This window comes from Sciurus vulgaris (assembly GCF_902686455.1).
Source record: "Sciurus vulgaris genome assembly, chromosome: 7".
NCBI lineage: Eukaryota > Metazoa > Chordata > Mammalia > Rodentia > Sciuridae > Sciurus > Sciurus vulgaris.
The window spans coordinates 122,633,139-122,651,481 of NC_136467.1; the positions used below are offsets into that span (position 1 = coordinate 122,633,139).

General features: G+C 61.5%; 1 protein-coding gene and 1 pseudogene across 3 annotated transcripts in view; one reads left to right on the forward strand and one right to left on the reverse strand.

Annotated features, from left to right (window-relative positions):
* The window catches only part of LOC306665762, a 202,735-nt pseudogene that overhangs the window by 113,821 nt on the left and 70,571 nt on the right, over window positions 1-18,343 (reverse strand). The window lies entirely within an intron of this gene.
* Window positions 773-17,439, forward strand: SPDEF (SAM pointed domain containing ETS transcription factor). Of its 2 annotated transcripts, XM_079147254.1 has the most exons (6): window positions 773-1,155; window positions 10,046-10,507; window positions 12,575-12,772; window positions 14,444-14,491; window positions 14,604-14,750; window positions 16,843-17,439. In XM_079147254.1, exons 2-6 carry the CDS (start codon window positions 10,072-10,074, stop codon window positions 17,019-17,021), a joined length of 1,008 nt encoding a protein of 335 aa, XP_079003380.1. In that variant the 5' UTR covers window positions 773-1,155; window positions 10,046-10,071; the 3' UTR covers window positions 17,022-17,439. The 2 variants fall into 2 exon arrangements, with proteins under 2 accessions (XP_079003380.1, XP_079003381.1); XM_079147255.1 differs by lacking the exons at window positions 14,444-14,491; window positions 14,604-14,750.

Consider the following 18,343-nt stretch of genomic DNA (forward strand, 5'->3'; position numbering starts at 1 on the left):
TTTGAAATTAGAGAGTGGCAATAAATAGGGTCTGAAACACTCACCTGACAGAACAGAGGCAGCCCTCTGAGATGACTCAGACAAAGGAAGCCCAGCCCCCGGGGACTTCCCTCCAGCCAGGCCACTGGGTGGGTTGAGGAGGGAGTGAGGGGTGGACGCGTGGAGATGGAGGAGCCTGGGCTGGCCGGTGCCTGGGCTGGGTACCCTCGCCCTGCACAGCCACCCTGCTGCCACCACTTGGGGGCTGTGGACAGCACCTTGCTGCTGGCCGACCCCATGCTGGGGCTGGGAAGTTGAGCTCCGGATCCTTCCTAACCGCCCCTGAGGGGCCTGCAGGGGACCCACCCCGAGGGCCTGAACACGGCTCCCGTGGGCTGGAGCAGCCTCTCTGAAGCTCCCTCCAGCGCTGGCCCGGGAGTCAGACAGCACCTCCTCCAGGAACCCCGCTGACTTCCCCAGCCTGTGCCCACCCCAGAGCCTGGCAGCCCTCCACCAGGGTGTGAGTGACTCCAGACTCCATTGCCGCTGGCTTGTCTGTCCCTGGTCCCCGGCTGGGCCATGGAGCAGGAGCTTGGTCGCGGGAGTGAGTGGGTGAGCGGGTCCCCAGCTGCCAGGGCAGGGCCCTGGCCAGGCTGGGAGACGGGCAAGGGTTAACCCGGAGCCCGCCCGTGGTCTGAGGTAAGCAGGAGCGTGTTTGTTCAGGTAAATAAGGAAGGATTACTTATAGTAGGATCGGGCCTGGCCAGCTCCCCATCTCCCGGCTGCTTGACTTCCTCCCAGAACATTCCTGCACACGGTGGTGTCCACGCTGCTCTGCCACCGTCCCCAGTCCCCTCAACCGGAGGCTCATGCTTTCTGCCCCATGAACTCCTCAGCCTGGGCCCAGTCACAGTGTCTATAGTGGCCCTGGGCAGGGGCCAGGCCTCCCTGCAGGAACACAGCCCTGACACCTCGGTGGGCTGCCCCTCGAGGGTGGCCAGGCCCTGGCAGCCCACCTGAGGGCCATTTCTGCCTCCAGCCCTGCTGGCTCCTGGTTCCCCTGGCCCCACGGATGCCTGGCTGAGACGCAGCGGTGGCCCCAGCTGCCCACACCTGCTCCTGTCCCCAAGGCTGGCACTGCAGTGGACAACTCCTTGGGCACCAGGCGGCTAACGGGTGAGTCTGGTGGGAGACCCAGAGTCCCCTCCATGGGGGCTTCTCCCTACCCACTGCGGGGAGGCCGGAGACTACCGGCAGGGTTCCCGGGTGCACCCCCAAGCTCAGAGCTCATCCTCCAGACAGCAGTGACCCCTGGTCCCCTCACCCCAGGATCACCTGTCCCCCTCCACATTCTGCCAAGCCGGAGCCTGAGGGAGCCCCTGGCCTGGGGAGGCCCAGGGTGCCCCATGGCGCAGGTTCTGCACAGGTGCACGGCCCTGGTGGGGTGGCCGCTCTGTCACTGCCAGTACCAGCTGCTCTGCCGAGGGAAGGGTCTCCACGGCCACAGTGGGCCCGGAGGCTCAGGGCCAGGCCTGGGGGCCAGGTTGGAGCAGGAAACAGGCCCAGAGCCCGTGAGCTGGGCTGGCAGGGGTGCCCACACGATCCAGGCAGCCGGGGACTCAGGCCATAGTCCCCTTCTGATGGGCGCATGGTCTTTCTCCTCCTCCTTGGCCAGGGCTGGGACTCGGCCTTATTTCCTGCCCCTACCTCCCATTAACAGCTTCACAGCACCCCAATAAAGACGCAGTGTCCCAGCACCAGCTGCTCGACTGAGTAACAAAGCAAACAGGCCCGAGCTGCCCCGGGCCCAGGCGAGGCCGAGTGGGGAGGAGAGGCCTGCCCGCCAGGAGGCCCTGGCCAGGCTTGGCCAGCTCCCGGGCTGAGCTCGCCACCCGCCACCACCGGAGGGCCAGAGTCAGGGTGCGCCATCCGGCAGAGGTGGGAGCATCTCCAGTGCTCTGGAGCAGCTGGGGTGTGGAGCAAGAGGTTTCCCTGGACAGGGGATCCCCTCCCCTTTGAGCCTGGTGAGTGCGCGAGGGCTTTCTCGTGCCAGGCAGGAGGGAGGTCCAGAGTGGAGGACTCGGCTCCTAGCAGACTTGATTTTGGCATGTTATCAATTATGAAGTGATAAAACACATTTCACAAGAACCCTCCGAGAAAGACAGGGCTTCTCCGTCGACCAAGCCTGAGGGAACAGGGCCGCACACAGTAGGTGCTCAGAAGAGGTGTCGCTGACAGTAAGGAGAACCAGGAGGCTTCGCTTTCCACCAGCCCAGTCGCGGCCAGCACAGCAATAACTGTGGAGCAGTCAGAGCGCGATTTTGTGTTGAATGGCTTGGGGTCTCCAGGTGAACCCGGAGAAGTCAGTTCAGGCTGATTGTGGGCAGAGACCCTCCTGGTGGACAAAGACCCTCCCAAGTCAGGTCCCGTGGAGGTCGGAGGGTCCTTATATCCTCTGTGGAAGGAGATTCCTTGGAGGACAGGAGCCTGAGCCGGGCTTTGTGGGCTGCGTAGGAGTTGGTTAGAGGCAGGCCGCAGGCTGGTTTGCCAGCTGGTCTCCTCGCTGAGCCGGGTGGTGAGTGGATCGGGGTTTCCATTCACTCCCTCTTGACCCCTCGACCCCTGCAAGCCAGGCTGGTGACAGCCCATTCAACAGACAGAAAACTGAGTCTCACAGGAGCCCCAGGTGTAGGGACTGGAGAGCGGGAGGCAGGCTCCAACCTGGTCTGGGACCCTCCCCTCATCCCCACCTTCTTCCCTCCCCCCACCCCTGCACCAGGGCCAGGTGAGTGGACTGTCAGGTGGAGCAACTCTTCCCAAAGCAAACCGTGTGGTTGCCCTGGGCCCTTCCTGACATTTAATGCCCTGCCTGCTCCTCCACAGCTCATTTGCATGTTCCCAGCGGGAGGCCTGGTGCCCCCTGCCAGGTTCTCCTTTCCCACCTCTCAGGCTGGGGGCGGGGTCCCTCTTCCCTCCTCTGACCCTCCTGGCCAGCCAGGAACCTCCATGTGCCCCTGCTGGGAACCGGGGAGAAGGGGCTGGGAGGGACCACCCAGGTGAGGGTTCCAGCCCGCAAGACTGTCCATGGCCGGGGCTGGGCCATGTCTCTGAGGCTGCTGGGATCCAGCTTTCCCACCCACACTTCCAGCACAGCCACCCCAGGACAAAGGGGGATATGTCTGTTGCCACTTCTTGGAGAGAAATGGGTCCTAATACCCCGCCCCACTTCCATTCTTAGCATCTGGGGACAGTTCATTCTGGGCTTTTATTGTCTACAGTGTCGGAGAGACTTCGCTTTCCAGGTCAGGGGTGAGGTGGCCCTGGGCAGGGGCTCTGGGCACGTCCAGATAGCACAGTCCCCTGAGGTCACGCAGCTCCTCTGCCTTCCTGGTCTGTGCTGGGCCTGGAGGAGACTCCAGAGGCGCAAAGAATGGAGAGAAGTCCCCCCTGTGCAAACGTGCCCCTGAGGGACCGTACGGAGGCCCCGCCATCGCCCTGCTGCCCCGTGGGCCAGGCCCACGGGTGACACACGCCCTGGTGTGTGCGCGGGGACGGTGCTGTAACAGCATGGGGCAGGGAAGCTGTGGAGGGTGCGGGGGGTTCAGCACTGAGGGGAAGCGGGATTGTGCTGGAGACAGGAGGGACAGCCACATGTCACCAGGGCCTGGTGGACTCAGTGGACCGAGGGACTTGACTGGGAGGCTCAGGAGAGAAACAGAGGTACATGTGGTTTGGGCTCTGCAAGAGCTGAGTGAAGAAGTGAATTGCAATTTCTGGAAGATTCCAAAGGTCAGGCAGAGCTGTACTTGACATGGCAGGAAGCTGGGCTCTGTGTCCCTCTGGCCCACATTACCCACTTGGAGGCCTGGGTGGGGGTCCTGGCTGACCAGAGGAGGTGGGGAGCCCAGGATGCCGAGGGGTGAGAGCCAGGCCGACGGGCGTCCTTGAGGTGGCGAGAACCTGTGGTGGCCCTGCTTGGCCAAGCGTTCCCCAGTCTCTGGGCACAAGCTCCAGGGGCATGGGGGATACGCAGCACTGAATTACAGCTCTGTTTGCAAGGGGAGTCCCGGTGCCCACCTGGGTCTCTACCATCCTCCTTCCAAATCCCCAAAGTCAGGTTGAGGGGCAAGATGGGCATCATGGGTTGGAAAGCCCAGCAGTGCCAGGGCCAGAAAAGTCCTAGGAGGTGACCCAACCCTTGGAGCATGGAAGAGGAGCCAAGGCTCAGAGGACCTGCCCAGGGTCTCACACCAAGGGGGACACAGTGGGATATTAACCTCATCTCCAAAGGCCGAGGTCACATCCCATCTTTGGAGCAAAGTCAAACACAAGGGTGTGCTTGGTTGAGGTGGGTCCCTGTCACTCAGGCTGCAGGCACGTGCACCACCCAGATCCACCCATGTCGCCACTGTGGGGCTGTGATTTTGAGGGGCTGGGTGGGCAGGTGGCAGAAGGGGTGTCCCAGCATGAAAAGATGCCAGTCCACCAATGGCCTCTGAAGAGAGGCAGAGCTGAGAGTCAAGTCCCTGCTCAGTGGCACAGTGACAAGAGCCCACGGCAGGTCACAGTGCCCTTGTCTGTCAGCCGGGGATAATACTGGCGCCCTAGGGACCAGCTGGGAGGCCCAGCGTGGTGCTTGTTTAGCTTGGCCCTTGCCTGGTCCCAGAGAGTTGGAAGCTGTCAGTGTGGGGGTGCCTAGGTGCCAGGGACGCCGTGCAGCGAGGTGGGACGGGGAAAACTGGCGAGTCCCAAAGGGCCATCGTGGGCCTGGGGGAAGAGTGGACCAGCCAGGTCTCCCTGTGCTCTCCCCACCCCTTCCATTTCCTGTGCCCAGTTCCTGAGACCCGGCCCTGCCCTCTCCGCTTTGTCCCACCCTCCTGCCCCTACCCAGCCTCACCCCGCGCCAGCCTCCCCTGCACACCCAGCTCCAAGGGGGACCCTCCCACCAAGCAGGACTCCTGCAGGGGGGAGCCAGGGGCCTAGGGGAAGCCCACCTGCCCTCCTCTCCCGTGAGCCAAGACAGGTAAGCCCCTGCCTCCCAGGACCCTCCCTCCTCTGCCCTTGGAGGCCCTAGAGATAGGCGGCTGCAGCTTGGGGATGGCTGCCATGGGGCACTTGAGAGGAGCCAGAGATGCCTGCCCTGCAGGGGCCAGCCAGGGACCCTTCCCAGGCACTAGGGTGCTCTGGCACCTGGGCAGAGGAGGGCGGGTGGTGAGGAGGACCCTGGGTGCTTCTTCTGGGCCCGGCCAGTGCAAGGCACAGTTCTGAAGGACCAGGAGGCAGCTGGAGTCCCAGGAGGGCAGGAGCATCGGAGGAGCAGATCAGGCTGGGGAGCGGCTTGGCAGGGTCAGAGAAGCCTCGGCAGGCCCGGCTTCTCTCCAAGGTGCTGACCAGCTGATGGGGGCATCGGGCCGCAGGGGTGCAGGCCCAGGAGGCCCCACCTGCGGCATGCTCCAGGCTGGGGCCTACCTCACCCCATAAACCCCAACTCCAGTTCAGGGGTTGAAGTGGGAGCCAGGCCGACAGACAGGCCAGAGGAGGCCTGCCCCAGCAGACCCTCCTCTTCTGCTCTGAGGCTGGCTGGGGGCTGAGCAGGGAGCCAGAGTGGCTGGCCCCACCTGCGCCCCCTTGGCCCCCTTAGCGCTCCTTAGGGCCTGAGGCTGGGCGCTGGGCTCTGAGCTCGCCTGGTTGGCCTGGGGCAGGTTGACCCCACACCACAGTCCCCAGGAGGGAAAGCCTGGGAGCCCACGCCCAGCAGGGTGTGGAAGAGGGCTATGCCAGGCCCTCCAGGGGACTCGTTCCTGGAGACAGTAGCCGGGCTGTGGGGGAGGTGAGAACCCGGAGGCAGGGTCTGGCCCAAGGGAGAGGGTTGGCAGAGAGGCCACGGGAAACAACTGCCCTGAATCCACCTTGGGTCCCTCCGGCCTCTTCCCTGACCCGCCTTCCTGGGCACAGGGAGGAGCTGAGGGAAGGGGTTGGGGGCTAATCCCCCTGGCTGCCTCTCTGGGCCTCCACCAGCTGTTACCACATCTTCTTTGTCTGAGGAGGAGCAGGGGCTTCTGGGGCAGGAGGGAGCTGGGGACATGCTGATCCTTAATCCAATGCGTGGCTTAATCCAGAACAGATCAACTCGAGGTTTGGGAACTGGAGACATTGCTCAGGAGACCAGCCCTTGGGGCCCGCCGACTCACAAGGCAGGGAGGGCTGGGCCTGCCGTCCCCAGGGCCTGGCAGATACCAGGACCCTAGGTCTTCGGAGCAGAGGCCTTAGTGTCATCAGGAGGCCGCTGGTCTGGCCCTGGCTCTGCTGTGTGACTGTGGGCAACTTTCTACCACGCTCTGAGCCTCAGCTTTCCCTAGGATGTGCGTCTCCATTGGCAGATAGTCAACGGGGACTTCATCATGATGCTAAACTTTCCAGCCGGAGGGAGGGAGCCAGGGAGCCCGGAGGAGGGAGCTGTCTGGCTGGCCCCTGGGAGGAGGGCCGCAGCCCACTTTGATGAGGAGGAAGGCGTGAAAAGAGCCATGTTGTGCCTGAAGCGCTGGGACCAGGTGAGAAATGCCATTCTCACTGGAGTCTGAGTGTGTGGTCACCGTGTTGGTCCCTGGTTCTGCGATAGGCCCTGCCAGAGACCAGCACGTGGACTCCTCCTTCCCCAGAGTGGGTTTCCTTGTTCCCACCTATATAACAGTCCTACGGCATGTGCTGGCACTTGGTCCCGTCCAGCTCTGAGGCCGGGTGAGAGGTGGGCTCGGAGACGGCCCAGCTGCAGGGCAAGGCAGGCAATGGGGAGCCATGCCAGGTTCTTGACCAGAGGAGTGGATGACCACAGGGTGCTGGAGGGAAAGGAGTCGACAGAGAGGTGGAGTGAGAAGCCAGGAGGCAGGGGTGGACGCTGGGAGGAAGGAGCCCAATCAGGGGGTGGGCAGGGCCCCAGGGGGATGGGACTAGCCAGAGCAGGAGCTTCAGAGGGACTTGTCCAAGGAGCAGTGTCCCTGCATGGCCAGGCAGACCCTTGGGCAAGCTGCACATCCTCCCTGAGCCCTGCTGTCTGCGTCCACGAGTCAGGGCTCTTGCGTGGGTGCCCCCAGCTTTAGGTAGCGAGTGGACGCCTGGGTACATCACAGGGGTGGCTGGCTGTGCAGCAGACTCTCCTCTCTCCTGGGACCTGGAGCCTGGTGGGGGTGCCAGAGCCCCCGGCGGGGCACATCAGCCCGCTCCCTGGCCAGCCAGCCAAGGCCCCCAGACCGGACTGCCTGGGGGACCTTCCTCCGCCACATAGTTAACCATTAACTTGGGTTTCACCAGAAAGTGCTGGAACTGGGACCCAGGCCTAAGGGGCAGTGGGTTCCTTGGTGGCGCTGGGAAGTGAGGGAAGCTGGGGCGCAGGGCGTGGCGGCGGGGGAGGGATTCTCTGCTGCCGAGGGAGCCCTGGGCTGGGAGCTGGGAGCCCTGCGCGGGGCCGCTGGCCTCTGTGCCCTGACGTCTTCATGGGCAAAACGGTGTGAGAACAGGACCCAGGGCTGCCCGTCCTGGGGAGGAGCCCCCCCGCAGGGCTGCGCAGACCCCCCGGCAGGTGTAAGGACGGGTCGTGGCCTCCTGAACGGCCAGGGCTGCCCCTGCCCTGCCCAGTCGTCCTGCCCCATGGCGCCCTGGACCCCAGTGTCTCCTCCCCTCCCACCTGTGGCCGAGGCTGAGCAAACAGGAGGTCACGAGGGAAGAAGCCTCCTGCTTCTTGGGAAAGCGGCCTCCCTGGCCGGGGGCCCAGGGTGCTGGCAGAGGCTGCCCCAACGTGGCAGGCAGGGGTTCTGGGGACGTGGATGGGGCGGGAGGCTAGCAGGGGAGAAGACAAGGTGCGGGGCTCTCTGGGTGGAGCCGCCAGGGTTAGGGTGTGGGCACAGGCCCGGGTGGGGACCCAGGGGCACACAGGGCTGTTGGCGCTGCCTGGGTAAATAGCATGGGCCCATGGCACACACGAGTGTTTGCACAGAAGGACTTGAAATGATTCCAGGCCTGCCCTCTGTCCCCCACCACTAGCCCCCCCCTTCTGTCCCTGCCCACCCCACCCACCCTGACCTTTTCTTCCTTGTCACTTAAAGGAGCCCGTGAAAGGAAGAGTTGGCATCAAAGGGAACACCCTTCTCTCTTGTTGGCACTCTCTCTACGGCAGGAAACCATAGGGCTGCCATGGAAGGTTGGGAAGGTTGGGCACTGAGTAAGGGGAATGGGTAGAGCGCCGAAATCCTCAGCGGGCCCTATTCACCAAGTGATGTTACCCAGAGGTGAAGGGACATCATTTTCACACCAGATTCTTTCCCTTGCTCCACCTGCAGGGACAAAGGCCAACTGCACCCTGAGGCTGAGCAGGTCAGTCCCACACTGGAGACAGCGGGGTAACACCCACGCCCTCCACACTGTCCCAGTGTATCTGAATAAACTTGACTATTAGAGAAGCCATCAGTCCCTGGATGTGAGTCTCCTCTTCCTGCCAGTCAGGTGCCTTTTAAAAAAGCAACCCAAGCCAGGTGCAGTGGCACACGCCTGTAACCCCAGCAACTTGGGAGGCTGAGGCAGGAGGTTCACAAGTTCGAGGCCCTGTCTCTAAACAAAAATAAAAAAGGCTGGGATGTGTTTCAGAGGTTATATGTCCCTGTGTTGGGACTCAATCCCCAGTACAAAAAGAAACAGCAACTCAAACCTGGATGTGCCCCTACAAGGGCTGTGGAGCGCGCTGTCTGGTGCCTGACTCGACTGGCTCTGAAGGAGCTTGAGAATTTGAGTCTCTACTGAGTTCCCAGGTGCTGCTGATGCTGCTGGTCCGGACACCACACTTTGAGACCCTTGGTTTTAAGGGTGCTGCTGGAGCAAGGGGCTGTCCCCTGGCCGTCTTTCCAGACCAGCCCTGTCCTCCCTGTCCAGTGACCCAGAAGCCCCAGCCCTCTGCAGGCCCAGCCCTCCTTGAGAAAGGAGGCCATCAACTCTCCCTCACCCTGGGTCTGCTCCTTCCCTCCCTTTCTTTTCCCCGTCCTTTCTGAAGAGTCCCTGCAGTGTCTGGGTCATCTTCCACCTGGGTCTGGCTGTGTGCTGAGCCTCAGGCCCACAGATGTCCTACTGCCCTGGGAGCCTGGACTTTCGGGGGACGCCCACCTAGAGTCCCTGCCTCACCAAACCGGGTGGTCTGATATGGTTCCAAGGAAGGGGCCTGGGCAAAGCAGCGCCCGGCTCACCCGGGGCAGAGGCCCAGTGGAGCCTCAGGGGGCTTGGGCAGCAGTGAGGAGGGGACACCTGCAACACTGAGGGTCCTCGTTGTTCCCCGGAGGACCTGTCACCCGCCTGGCAAGCCCAGCACTGGGCACCACCTCCAGGGGCCAGGCAGCTGGGGGTCCCTGGGCAGCGCTTTCCAGGGGAGGGTGAGGTGAGGGCTGGGGCCGGGCAGGGAGCCTGAGAGCACGAACCAGGGGCGGCTCTCTGTGACTCGGTTCATCCCCAGCCCCTTGGGAAGGGCGGGGGCAGACCAGCTCCCCACTGCGACACTCTCTTCTGTCCCTGGGCTGGTGGAGGCTGGCCCTTGGTGACGCCTCCCTTCCACCTCCACCTGTGCCTGGCCAGGGCAGCACAAAAGGGCTGGCTCAGTGGCAGAGCACCCGCCGGGCATGGTTCAGACCCCAGCGTGGAAAAAAAATCCAGCAGAATAAAAACAAGCAGGATAAAGGGGGGAAAGCTGGGTTACAGCAGGAGAGATTTAGGTTAGATTAGCAGGAGAGGGCTGAACACCCAGGGCTCATCTGCCCCGTGGGGCTCCCGTGGAGGGACCGGCTGGGTCAGAACCTGGGGCTGCGCTGAGCATGGTCCGGGGCTCGGCTCCCAGCCGCCGGGGCTGCCGGAGCGACGGGCTGTCCCCGGGCCGTCTTTCCTGACCAGCCCTGTCCTCGCTGTCCAGTGACCCAGAAGCCCCAGCCCTCGGCAGGCCCAGCCCACTGCCCACCGGGCCCCTCAGCCCGCTAACCAGCGTAGCGGCCCCAGGCTGGGGACAGTGGGACGTGACCCTGCTCTCTCACTTCTGCAGACGCAGCCGCCAGCCCGCGCAGCGGCATGGGCAGCGCCAGCCCGGGACAGAGCGCCGTGCCCCCCGGCTGCCTGCTGCTGCCCCCCGACCCGGCGCTGCGCCCCGGCCTGGAGAAGGGGGCGGCGGGGGCGGCGGGCGCTGAGAAGCGGGCCTGGAGCCCCCGCCGGCCGGCCACCCCTGACCAGGGCCTGTCCGCCTTCTACCTCTCCTATTTCGACATGCTGTACCCCGAGGAGGGCAGCTGGGTCGCCAAGGGCCCCGCGGCCAGCGCTCGGGAGGAGCCGCCCGAGGAGCCGGAGCAGTGCCCGGTCATCGACAGCCAGGCTCCGGGGGGCGGCCTGGACCTGGTGCCCGGGGGGCTGGCCCTGGAGGAGCACTCGCTGGAGCAGGTGCAGTCCATGGTGGTGGGCGAGGTGCTCAAGGACATCGAGACTGCCTGCAAGCTGCTCAACATCACTGCAGGTGAGCACCCGGGCCTCCCCAGCCGGCACAGGCAGGGCCTCGGGCAGCCCCAGGGATGCCGGCCCTTCGGTAAGTGGTCAGCGCACGAGACTCGGCAGCTGCAGCCTGTGTCCGAACCACACCCACTCAGTGTCCCCTCTGGACAGGGGCTGAACCAGGTGATTCCAGGCTCCGCTTCCCCTGGCCCACAGCCTCTGACACGCCCTGCTGCCCCCCACTCATGCATGCTGCTCCAGCCACACCAGCCTGTCTGCTCTTCCCATGACACTCACCACAGGACCTTTGCACCCACTGGTCCCTCAGCATAGAATGCTCTTCCCTCACATATCTACTTGGCTCATTCCTTACCTCCTTCAGGTCCTGACTCAGATGACACCTTTTCAATGAGGACTTCGCTGGTCCCTCTCTTGAAATTGTTGGCCACAGCCAGTTGTAGTGGCGCATGCTTACAATTCCAGCAACTTGGGAATCTGAGGCAGGACGATTACACATTCAAGGCCAACCTCAGCATCTTAGCAAGACCCTATCTCAAAATTTAAAAAAATAAAAAGGATGGGGAATCTGGGGAGGTAGCTCAGTGGTAAAGCATCCCTCAGTTCAACCCCCAGTACCATAACAGAAAGAAGGAAATTGCTGCCCGCGTTCCAACTGTCTCTCTCCCAGCTCTCTCGTAGCATGTACCACGTCTGACATGCTGCTTACCTTCTACCTCATCTGCTGTGTCCCCCACTGTGACTGCACCCCACAAAGGCGGGGATTTTCCTTTGGTTGTTAGTTTCTGTAGCCCTAGTTCCTAGGAGAGCACCCTGAACATAACAGATGCTCAACGAACAGCTGTTGAGCAAAGCCAACCACAAGAGCCTTTTCAGAGGCCAGGCCCCTGTGGTAGGACTGGGGCACCGAGGGGTGGACATGACACAGAGGCCACTGTGTTCATGGACAGACATGACAGAGAGGGAAGCAGGTCATAAGTAGACAGGATGCGTCTTGCTCTGTGGTGAGGAGGCTGATGAGGAGGGGCAGGAGGCCTGAGACAGGCCTGGGGCGCTTGCGGGTCTCCACCGGCTGGAGCATGGCCTCCCTGCCCCGTAGGGATGCGGTCTCCCGTTGGGGCCGAGTGTTTGAGCGTTCCTGTCCCCTGCAGCTTCTGTGTGGGAAAGTGGGGTCTTCACACACCCCTCTGGCCTAGCCCTGTCCCCCCCACATTCTAGGTGGTGTCCCCACTTGGGGCAGCTCCTGCTGACGCCCCAACACTGGGGCCAGCCTCGCCGCCTGGGCTTCTCCCACAGTGCCTCTTCCCCCAGCTAGGCTGCGGAGGGGCAGGCACCTGGCACAATGGGGACAGAAACAAATTGCTTTGACCTGGGGGAGGAGAATAGGTCTGTCAGTGGGAGCGGCTGGCCCGCAGGTCACCCTGCCGGGACACCGGCCCACCTGGAGCCCCACTGCAAGGGCGCCCACCTGACGGGGCCCACCTTTGTACCCAGCCGGCCCCCTCCCTCCAGGGCAGCTCCCCCGAGCCCTGGGACCTAGCCAGTGCTCCCACCTGGCCTGAACCCTGCACCTGCCACTCATTTCTTCTACAATATGCATTGAGCACCTACTATGTGCCCATCCTACGTGAGGTGTTAGCTCAGTTTCCTCATCTGTAAAACTCCGGGAGGCAGAGATGGAGCCGGGGTTGTAAGATGGTGAGGTTTTCCTCTGACTGGGGGAAGGCGAGAGGCGTGTAGGGAGAAGCCCAGTGTTCCTGGCTTGCTGTTGGCCGCCCTTGGGCTGTCCTCCCTCTGGAGGGCTGCAGGGCTCTGGGAGGACCTGAGCCTGGGTGACATGGGGGTGCAGAGGCCAGGCCCTTCCCGGGCCAAGTTCGAGCTGCTGGCCTGGCTCCTCCCTCTTGGTCCCCTCTTTTCTGGGGTGTCCACTTCCACAGCCCCTCCAGGCCCTGTCTGAGTCTGGCTTGTCCCCACCCTGGGGTGTACAATTTCCCATGGGCAAACTACCCGTGGGCGTGGGCTCCGGGGGTGGTGGCCGCCACAGCCCCGGGCTGAGGAGGTGTTTCCTGCCCAGACCCAGTGGACTGGAGCCCTGGGAACGTGCAGAAGTGGCTGCTGTGGACCGAGCACCAGTACCGGCTGCCCCCCGTGGGCAAGGCCTTCCAGGAGCTGGCGGGCAAGGAGCTGTGCGCCATGACGGAGGAGCAGTTCCGCCAGCGTTCTCCCCTGGGTGGGGACGTGCTGCACGCCCACCTGGACATCTGGAAATCAGGTGCGTTGTGACGGGAGCTCCCCTCCAGCCTCCAACCAGGGGCCACGGGGGCCAGTTAGGCCAGGATGCTGACCAAGAGATCGCACTTGGCTGCAGGCAGCCCCTGCCCAGACCAGACCCCTCTCCGAATCTCCACCCCAGTGACGGCAGGCTCTCTGGGTCCTGGGAGAACTCACCAACGGAGCCACACCAGCCCTGGTCAAGGCCATAGAACTTTAAAGTTCTAACGTAAGAGGTTAGACTAGGGGACGTGGATGTCGGAGCTGAGGGCGACCAAGGAGTAGGGAGTCCTTCTTTTTCCTTTTTGAAGTTTTTCTTCCCTTTCCTTTTCTTTCCATTAAAGAAGCCATGAGGTAACAAATGTGCACAATTTGAAAACACCATAATGAGCCTGGGCAGGTGGCACATGTGTGTCATCCCAGCGACTCTGGAGGCTGAGGCAGGAGGCTCACAAGTTTGAGGCCAGCCTCGGACACTTAGGGAGACCCTGTTTCTAAAAATAAAAAAAAGAGAGAAGGTCTGAGGCATAGTTCAGGGGTAGAGTGTGGGCCTAGCATGCCCGCAGGCCCTGGATCCGACCCCCAGTGCCACCGTGGTGAAGAACAGCGGGGTCTGAGCGCAGGCTCCCTGCCTCCTGCCCCACTGTTCGGCCTTCCCAGTGCAGCTGCAGCCACTGCCACCAGTGTCTGGGGCATCTTTCCAGAAGGCCTGTGCCTCTTCAAGCAAATGTACAAATGTAGTTCTCACTCTCGAAAACCAAACCAAGGGCTGGGGACACGGCTCAGTTGGTAGAGTGTTTGCCTCGCAAGCATAAGGCCCTGGGTTCAGTCCCCAGCACTGTGAAAAAAAAAACAAAAAAAAACAACCAAACCAACCATAAGGAGCACCTGTGGCTCACGCTGCTCTTGGCTCTGGAGTCTAGGACTCGGTTTCCCATCCGCAGACACACAGCTGCCCTATCCCTGCAGGGGCCAAATGTCAACCCTGCATGGTTAAATCATCTCCATCTCATTGGACACCACAGTGTCCTCTCAGATCCGGGCACTTTGGAGGAAGTGGTGCTTGCTCAGTGAGACCAGACCCTTCCCCAGAGGCCTGCAATGAATCAGGGGACAGGCCCCCCTCATAGGACTCCACCAGAGACCAGTGCCTGCCCAGCCCAGGCCTCTGGTCACTAGCCAGCTGCCTTACCCTGGAGAGGTCAGAGGGGCCAGGTGGAGAGCTGGGGGAGGCTGCTTGGTGCACTTGGCAGCTGGAGAGCAGGGAGCTAGTCTTTATTGTGCCTGGCCCTGAGGGAGGTGCAGACTCCACCCCAGCTCCAGACCAGGCTCTGCAGGGCCTCCCGCCCCTCACAGAGGAGGCAAGGGAGTCCCGGCCGGCCTCCAGGTCCACCGCATGTCAGCACAGGCAGGGTCCCCAAACACATGCATACACACGCACACACGCACACACACACACACACACACACACACACAGCTCTGAGATCCTACGTCTTCCACCAAGGGGTTCCTGGTACGGCAAACCGACTTTCTATGTTGGCAGGAGGCAGGGAGCTGCAGAGGATCCCCCAGCCACACGGGCTTCTGCACCGCCTCAGTCCCACTCATGCCCCTTTCTTTTCCCCTCTTGGGGCCTCTCCTGGGTCCCCAACCTCCTGTCCTTGTCCCACAGCGGCCTGGATGAAAGAGAGGACCTCCCCTGGTACCATTCACTGCTGCGGTGAGCTGGGCAGGGCCGGGAGACCCGGGTGCAGGCGGGTTGAGGGGCTGCTGCAGAGGTGCAGATGGCTGCCGCTGCGGCTGCCCACTCACCACCCCTCCCTGGCCACCAGCCTCCACCAGCGAGGAGAGCTGGACCGACAGCGAGGTGGACTCGTCCTGCTCCGGACAGCCCATCCACCTGTGGCAGTTCCTCAAGGAGCTGCTGCTCAAGCCACACAGCTACGGTCGCTTCATCCGGTGGCTCAATAAGGAGAAGGGTGAGCGAGGAGTGCGGGGGCAGAGGGAGGGGTTGCCCCACTTTTGCTCTGGATGCCAAACTCGCCACACAGGGTCTGGGTGTCTCCCGGTCAGACTGTCCTGTTTGGGATCCTCAGAAAGGCACAGTGCTTGCTCAGAAGGGGACCTCGTCTTTGTCCTAAAACATTACAGCTTCCGTGGGAGACGAATGATGCCCAGGAACAGATACAATATGAACCACATATGGAACTTTTCTTTACTTTTTTCTTTTGGTGCTAGGGATTAAACCCAGGGCGCTTAACCACTGAGCAACATCCCCAGCCCTTTTTTACAGTTTATTTAGCGACGGTCTCACTGAGTTGCTTAGGGCCTCACTAAGTTGCTGAGGCTGGCTTTGAACCTGTGATCCTCTTGCCTCAGCCTCCTGAGCCGCTGGGATTACAGGCGTGTGACACCGCACCCAGCTGTAACTTAAATTTTCTAGTAGCTGCATTTTGAAGCATTTAAAAAGATGTAAATTTGGGGCTTGGAATGTATCTTAGACTAGGCAGGGCACTTGCCTAGCATGCCTGAGGCCCTGGGTTCCATCCCTAGCACTGCAAAAAGGAAAGAGATAAATAAACAAGAAAATAAAAACAAATGGATTTCATTTTAATAATACAGGTTGTGTATCCCTAATCCAAAAATCTGAAATCTGCCACAAATCCAAAACTTTTCAAGTGCCTACATGAATTTTCAGATTAGGGATGTCCAAGGGGTAAAGCATGCCTGAATATTCCCAAATCCTAAAAACTCCAAAATCTGAAACAATTCTGATTCCAAGAATTTCAGACAAAGGATGCTCAGCCTATATGTAATCTGCTAGTGTCCATTACTAGGATTTCAACGTGTAGTACCCTAAGCAATTATTGAGGTATTGACTAGGTCTTAGAAATCGAATGTGCATTTTACACTTTTGCACACCTCAGCTTGGACAGCCACACTTCAAGTACTCAACAGCGACCGTATTGGGCTAGGTGGTGTGCACAGATTTCCAACAGGACTCAGAGCCAGGGACCCTGACTTCTAGCCTGGACCTCAGGCTTCTTGTCTGTAAGATAGATTTCACCCCACAAGCCTTCAGGCAGCACCTACCTGTCTCCACGTGTGCTCAGTCACGTGTCCGGAGGGTTCGGGGCAGGCACAGCCACACTCTACCCTCCAGGGATCTACAGTTTTCTAGGACAAATAGTAGTGAGCTGGGCTTGAGTGGGGAACGTTTGGGGACTGTAATAAGAAGACAGGATTAGCTGTGTCCAGGAGGACTTCAAGGAGGAGGAGGAGGCGCAGGAAGATGAGACGGGGTGATGGCAATGTTCCTTGGGTGTGCTATTCCTTGGTGGGCATTTGAGACCCAGTGTGGAGGCCAGGAAGCTTCCTGGAGGACGCGTGCTGGCCTGGGCCTGGGGGAGGGTTTAGGGTTTAGTCCTGGGGGCCCTTCCTCAGGCTCCTCTCCGCACACCACTGTGACAGCTCCACACCACCATGGCCACTGCCACCCCCTCCGACGGACAGGGGCAAAGAGCCTTGGAGGGTTTCTGGTGGTGGCAATGGCAGGGCCAGGGCTTAAGCCCAGGGGACCTGGCTCCAGATCCACTCTCTTGCCACCATTTATGTGAATGCGACCTGCCAAAAATCAGGGCCGAGAACTCCAAGGCACAGGTGGCAGGGGCTGGGGGAGAGCTCGCCAAATGAGCCACCTCGGCAGGGGGCCCAGCAGGGCTTCCAGGATCCCATGCAGCCTCCATCACAACAGGAGTGGCCGCTGTGACAAGGGCCAGGCCTGAGGAGCCCAAAGAACCCACGGATTTCATAGGCCCCACTGGAGGTTGGGGACTGGGCAGATGCCTGGGCGGGTCACTGGGGCCTGTTCTGGCACATTCCTTTCGTCCTCACCACCACCAGGGCACCAGTTTGCGTTAAGGTCCCTACAGTCCGGCCCGGCCCAGAGCCGAAGGAGGCAGGAGCCCCGGTTCCCTCCATGTGCCTCAAGACGGACCTCTTGATCTTGGTCTTTTTCCTTCTGTCCCCTTAAGTCCCGCTGACTCTCTTTGGGCCCTTCTGCTCCCCCAGGCATCTTCAAAATCGAGGACTCTGCCCAGGTGGCCCGGCTGTGGGGTATCCGCAAGAACCGGCCAGCCATGAACTACGACAAGCTGAGCCGCTCCATCCGCCAGTATTACAAGAAGGGCATCATCCGCAAGCCCGGCGTCTCCCAGCGCCTGGTCTATCAGTTCGTGCACCCCATCTGAGGGCCGCGCGTCCGCTCCCCTGCGTCTGCGCCCGGCCGGACGTTGAGCCTGGGGACCAGGGGCAGTCGGCGCGCTGCGGCACTGCGGAGTCCAGGGTCGGGAGGGGCTGGCCGGGGCCCACAGGGGCAGAGTGAGCACTCTTGGACCCCAGGCTGGGGCGCTTCCTCCCCGGCCTCACTGCTCTCATGCGTGGTCGTCCGAGGACAGGGCGTCAGGGTGGCTCCCAGGAGAGCCCTCCCTTCGCCCAGCTCAGACCCCAGACTCAGAGCAGGGCCTGCAGAATGGCGAGGGCACGGCCGGTTCCTGGCAGTGCCGCGTTTCTACACCCCCTTCACGCCTCTGCACCGTGCCGGCCACTGTGCCCGCCACCGAGTAGTGGAGTCAGGCGTGACCCCAGGAGTGGATAATAAAGACATGAGCGAACTCACAGGTCCCCATTGTCTGGGCAGTGAATGGCTCAGCCTGGGGGCCATCAGCGGTCCCAAGGCTGTGGTCACCGGTGTCTGGGGTGGTCAAGGGAGGTTTCCTGGGGGGAGGTGGCCTTGAGCTGAGCCTTTGCTGGGTAGAAGCTCTTGGGTCCTCCAGGACGAGGAGATGATGTGAAACGGCCACATCATCTTTCTCCTGCTGATGGGCTGAGAGCAGGAGGCCCCGCCAGGGCTGAAGAGGCTCTGCCTGTGTCCTGGAGAGAGGATGGTGTCCTCTGCAGGTTGCTTCGCCACAGGGCAGTGCCTGTGATGGGTGGGGGCTGCTCCTCCCAAAGGGCCCGTCCCTCATTTCCACTAGGCCAACTAAGGCCGCTGGACCTGTAGTGGGGTGGACAGGGGGAGAGGGCGGGCACTTCAGTCCCCCATGGGACACTGGCTTTGAGAAGATGGTAGAAGAGAGGTCTCTTGCTTGCAGTTTCTGTCCCCGGAAGGCTTCAGCAGCTCCCTCTGCAGGTCCAAGAGCGCCAGGGAGAATGCAGTAGAACTGCTGGGGAGGGGTGTGCGCATCTGTGCTTATCTGGGGGAGCCCAGCCCCATGGCCTTTTCTGGGCAAGTAGCGCCCTTAGCTTCTTTCTGCTCCAGCACTGACCCATCAGCTGATGCACCTGGAGCGCCCACAATGTGCTAGGTGCTCCCCCTGCTTTTTTTTGTCATTGACCTGCCCAACAAAGCTTTGAAGCAGAGTTTACTTCCCCATTTTGCAGATGATGCAGCTGAGGCTCAGAGCAGTTAAACCACTTGCTTGCAGTCACACAGCTGTGTAGCAATAGAACCAGAAAGGGAAATTTGGTCTTTCTCTCCCCAAGGCAGGGTTTTTCCTGTCCCTCCACCCTC

What these genes read in the sequence shown, in the direction of transcription:
- SPDEF (XM_079147254.1), top strand. Translation starts at nt 10,072, where the DNA reads ATGGGCAGCGCCAGCCCGGGACAGAGCGCCGTGCCCCCCGGCTGCCTG. An exon ending in GCTGCTCAACATCACTGCAG is followed by an intron (nt 10,508 to 12,574) that starts GTGAGCACCCGG and finishes TTTCCTGCCCAG; the next exon opens with ACCCAGTGGACTGGAGCCCT. An exon ending in GTGGCTCAATAAGGAGAAGG is followed by an intron (nt 14,751 to 16,842) that starts GTGAGCGAGGAG and finishes CTGCTCCCCCAG; the next exon opens with GCATCTTCAAAATCGAGGAC.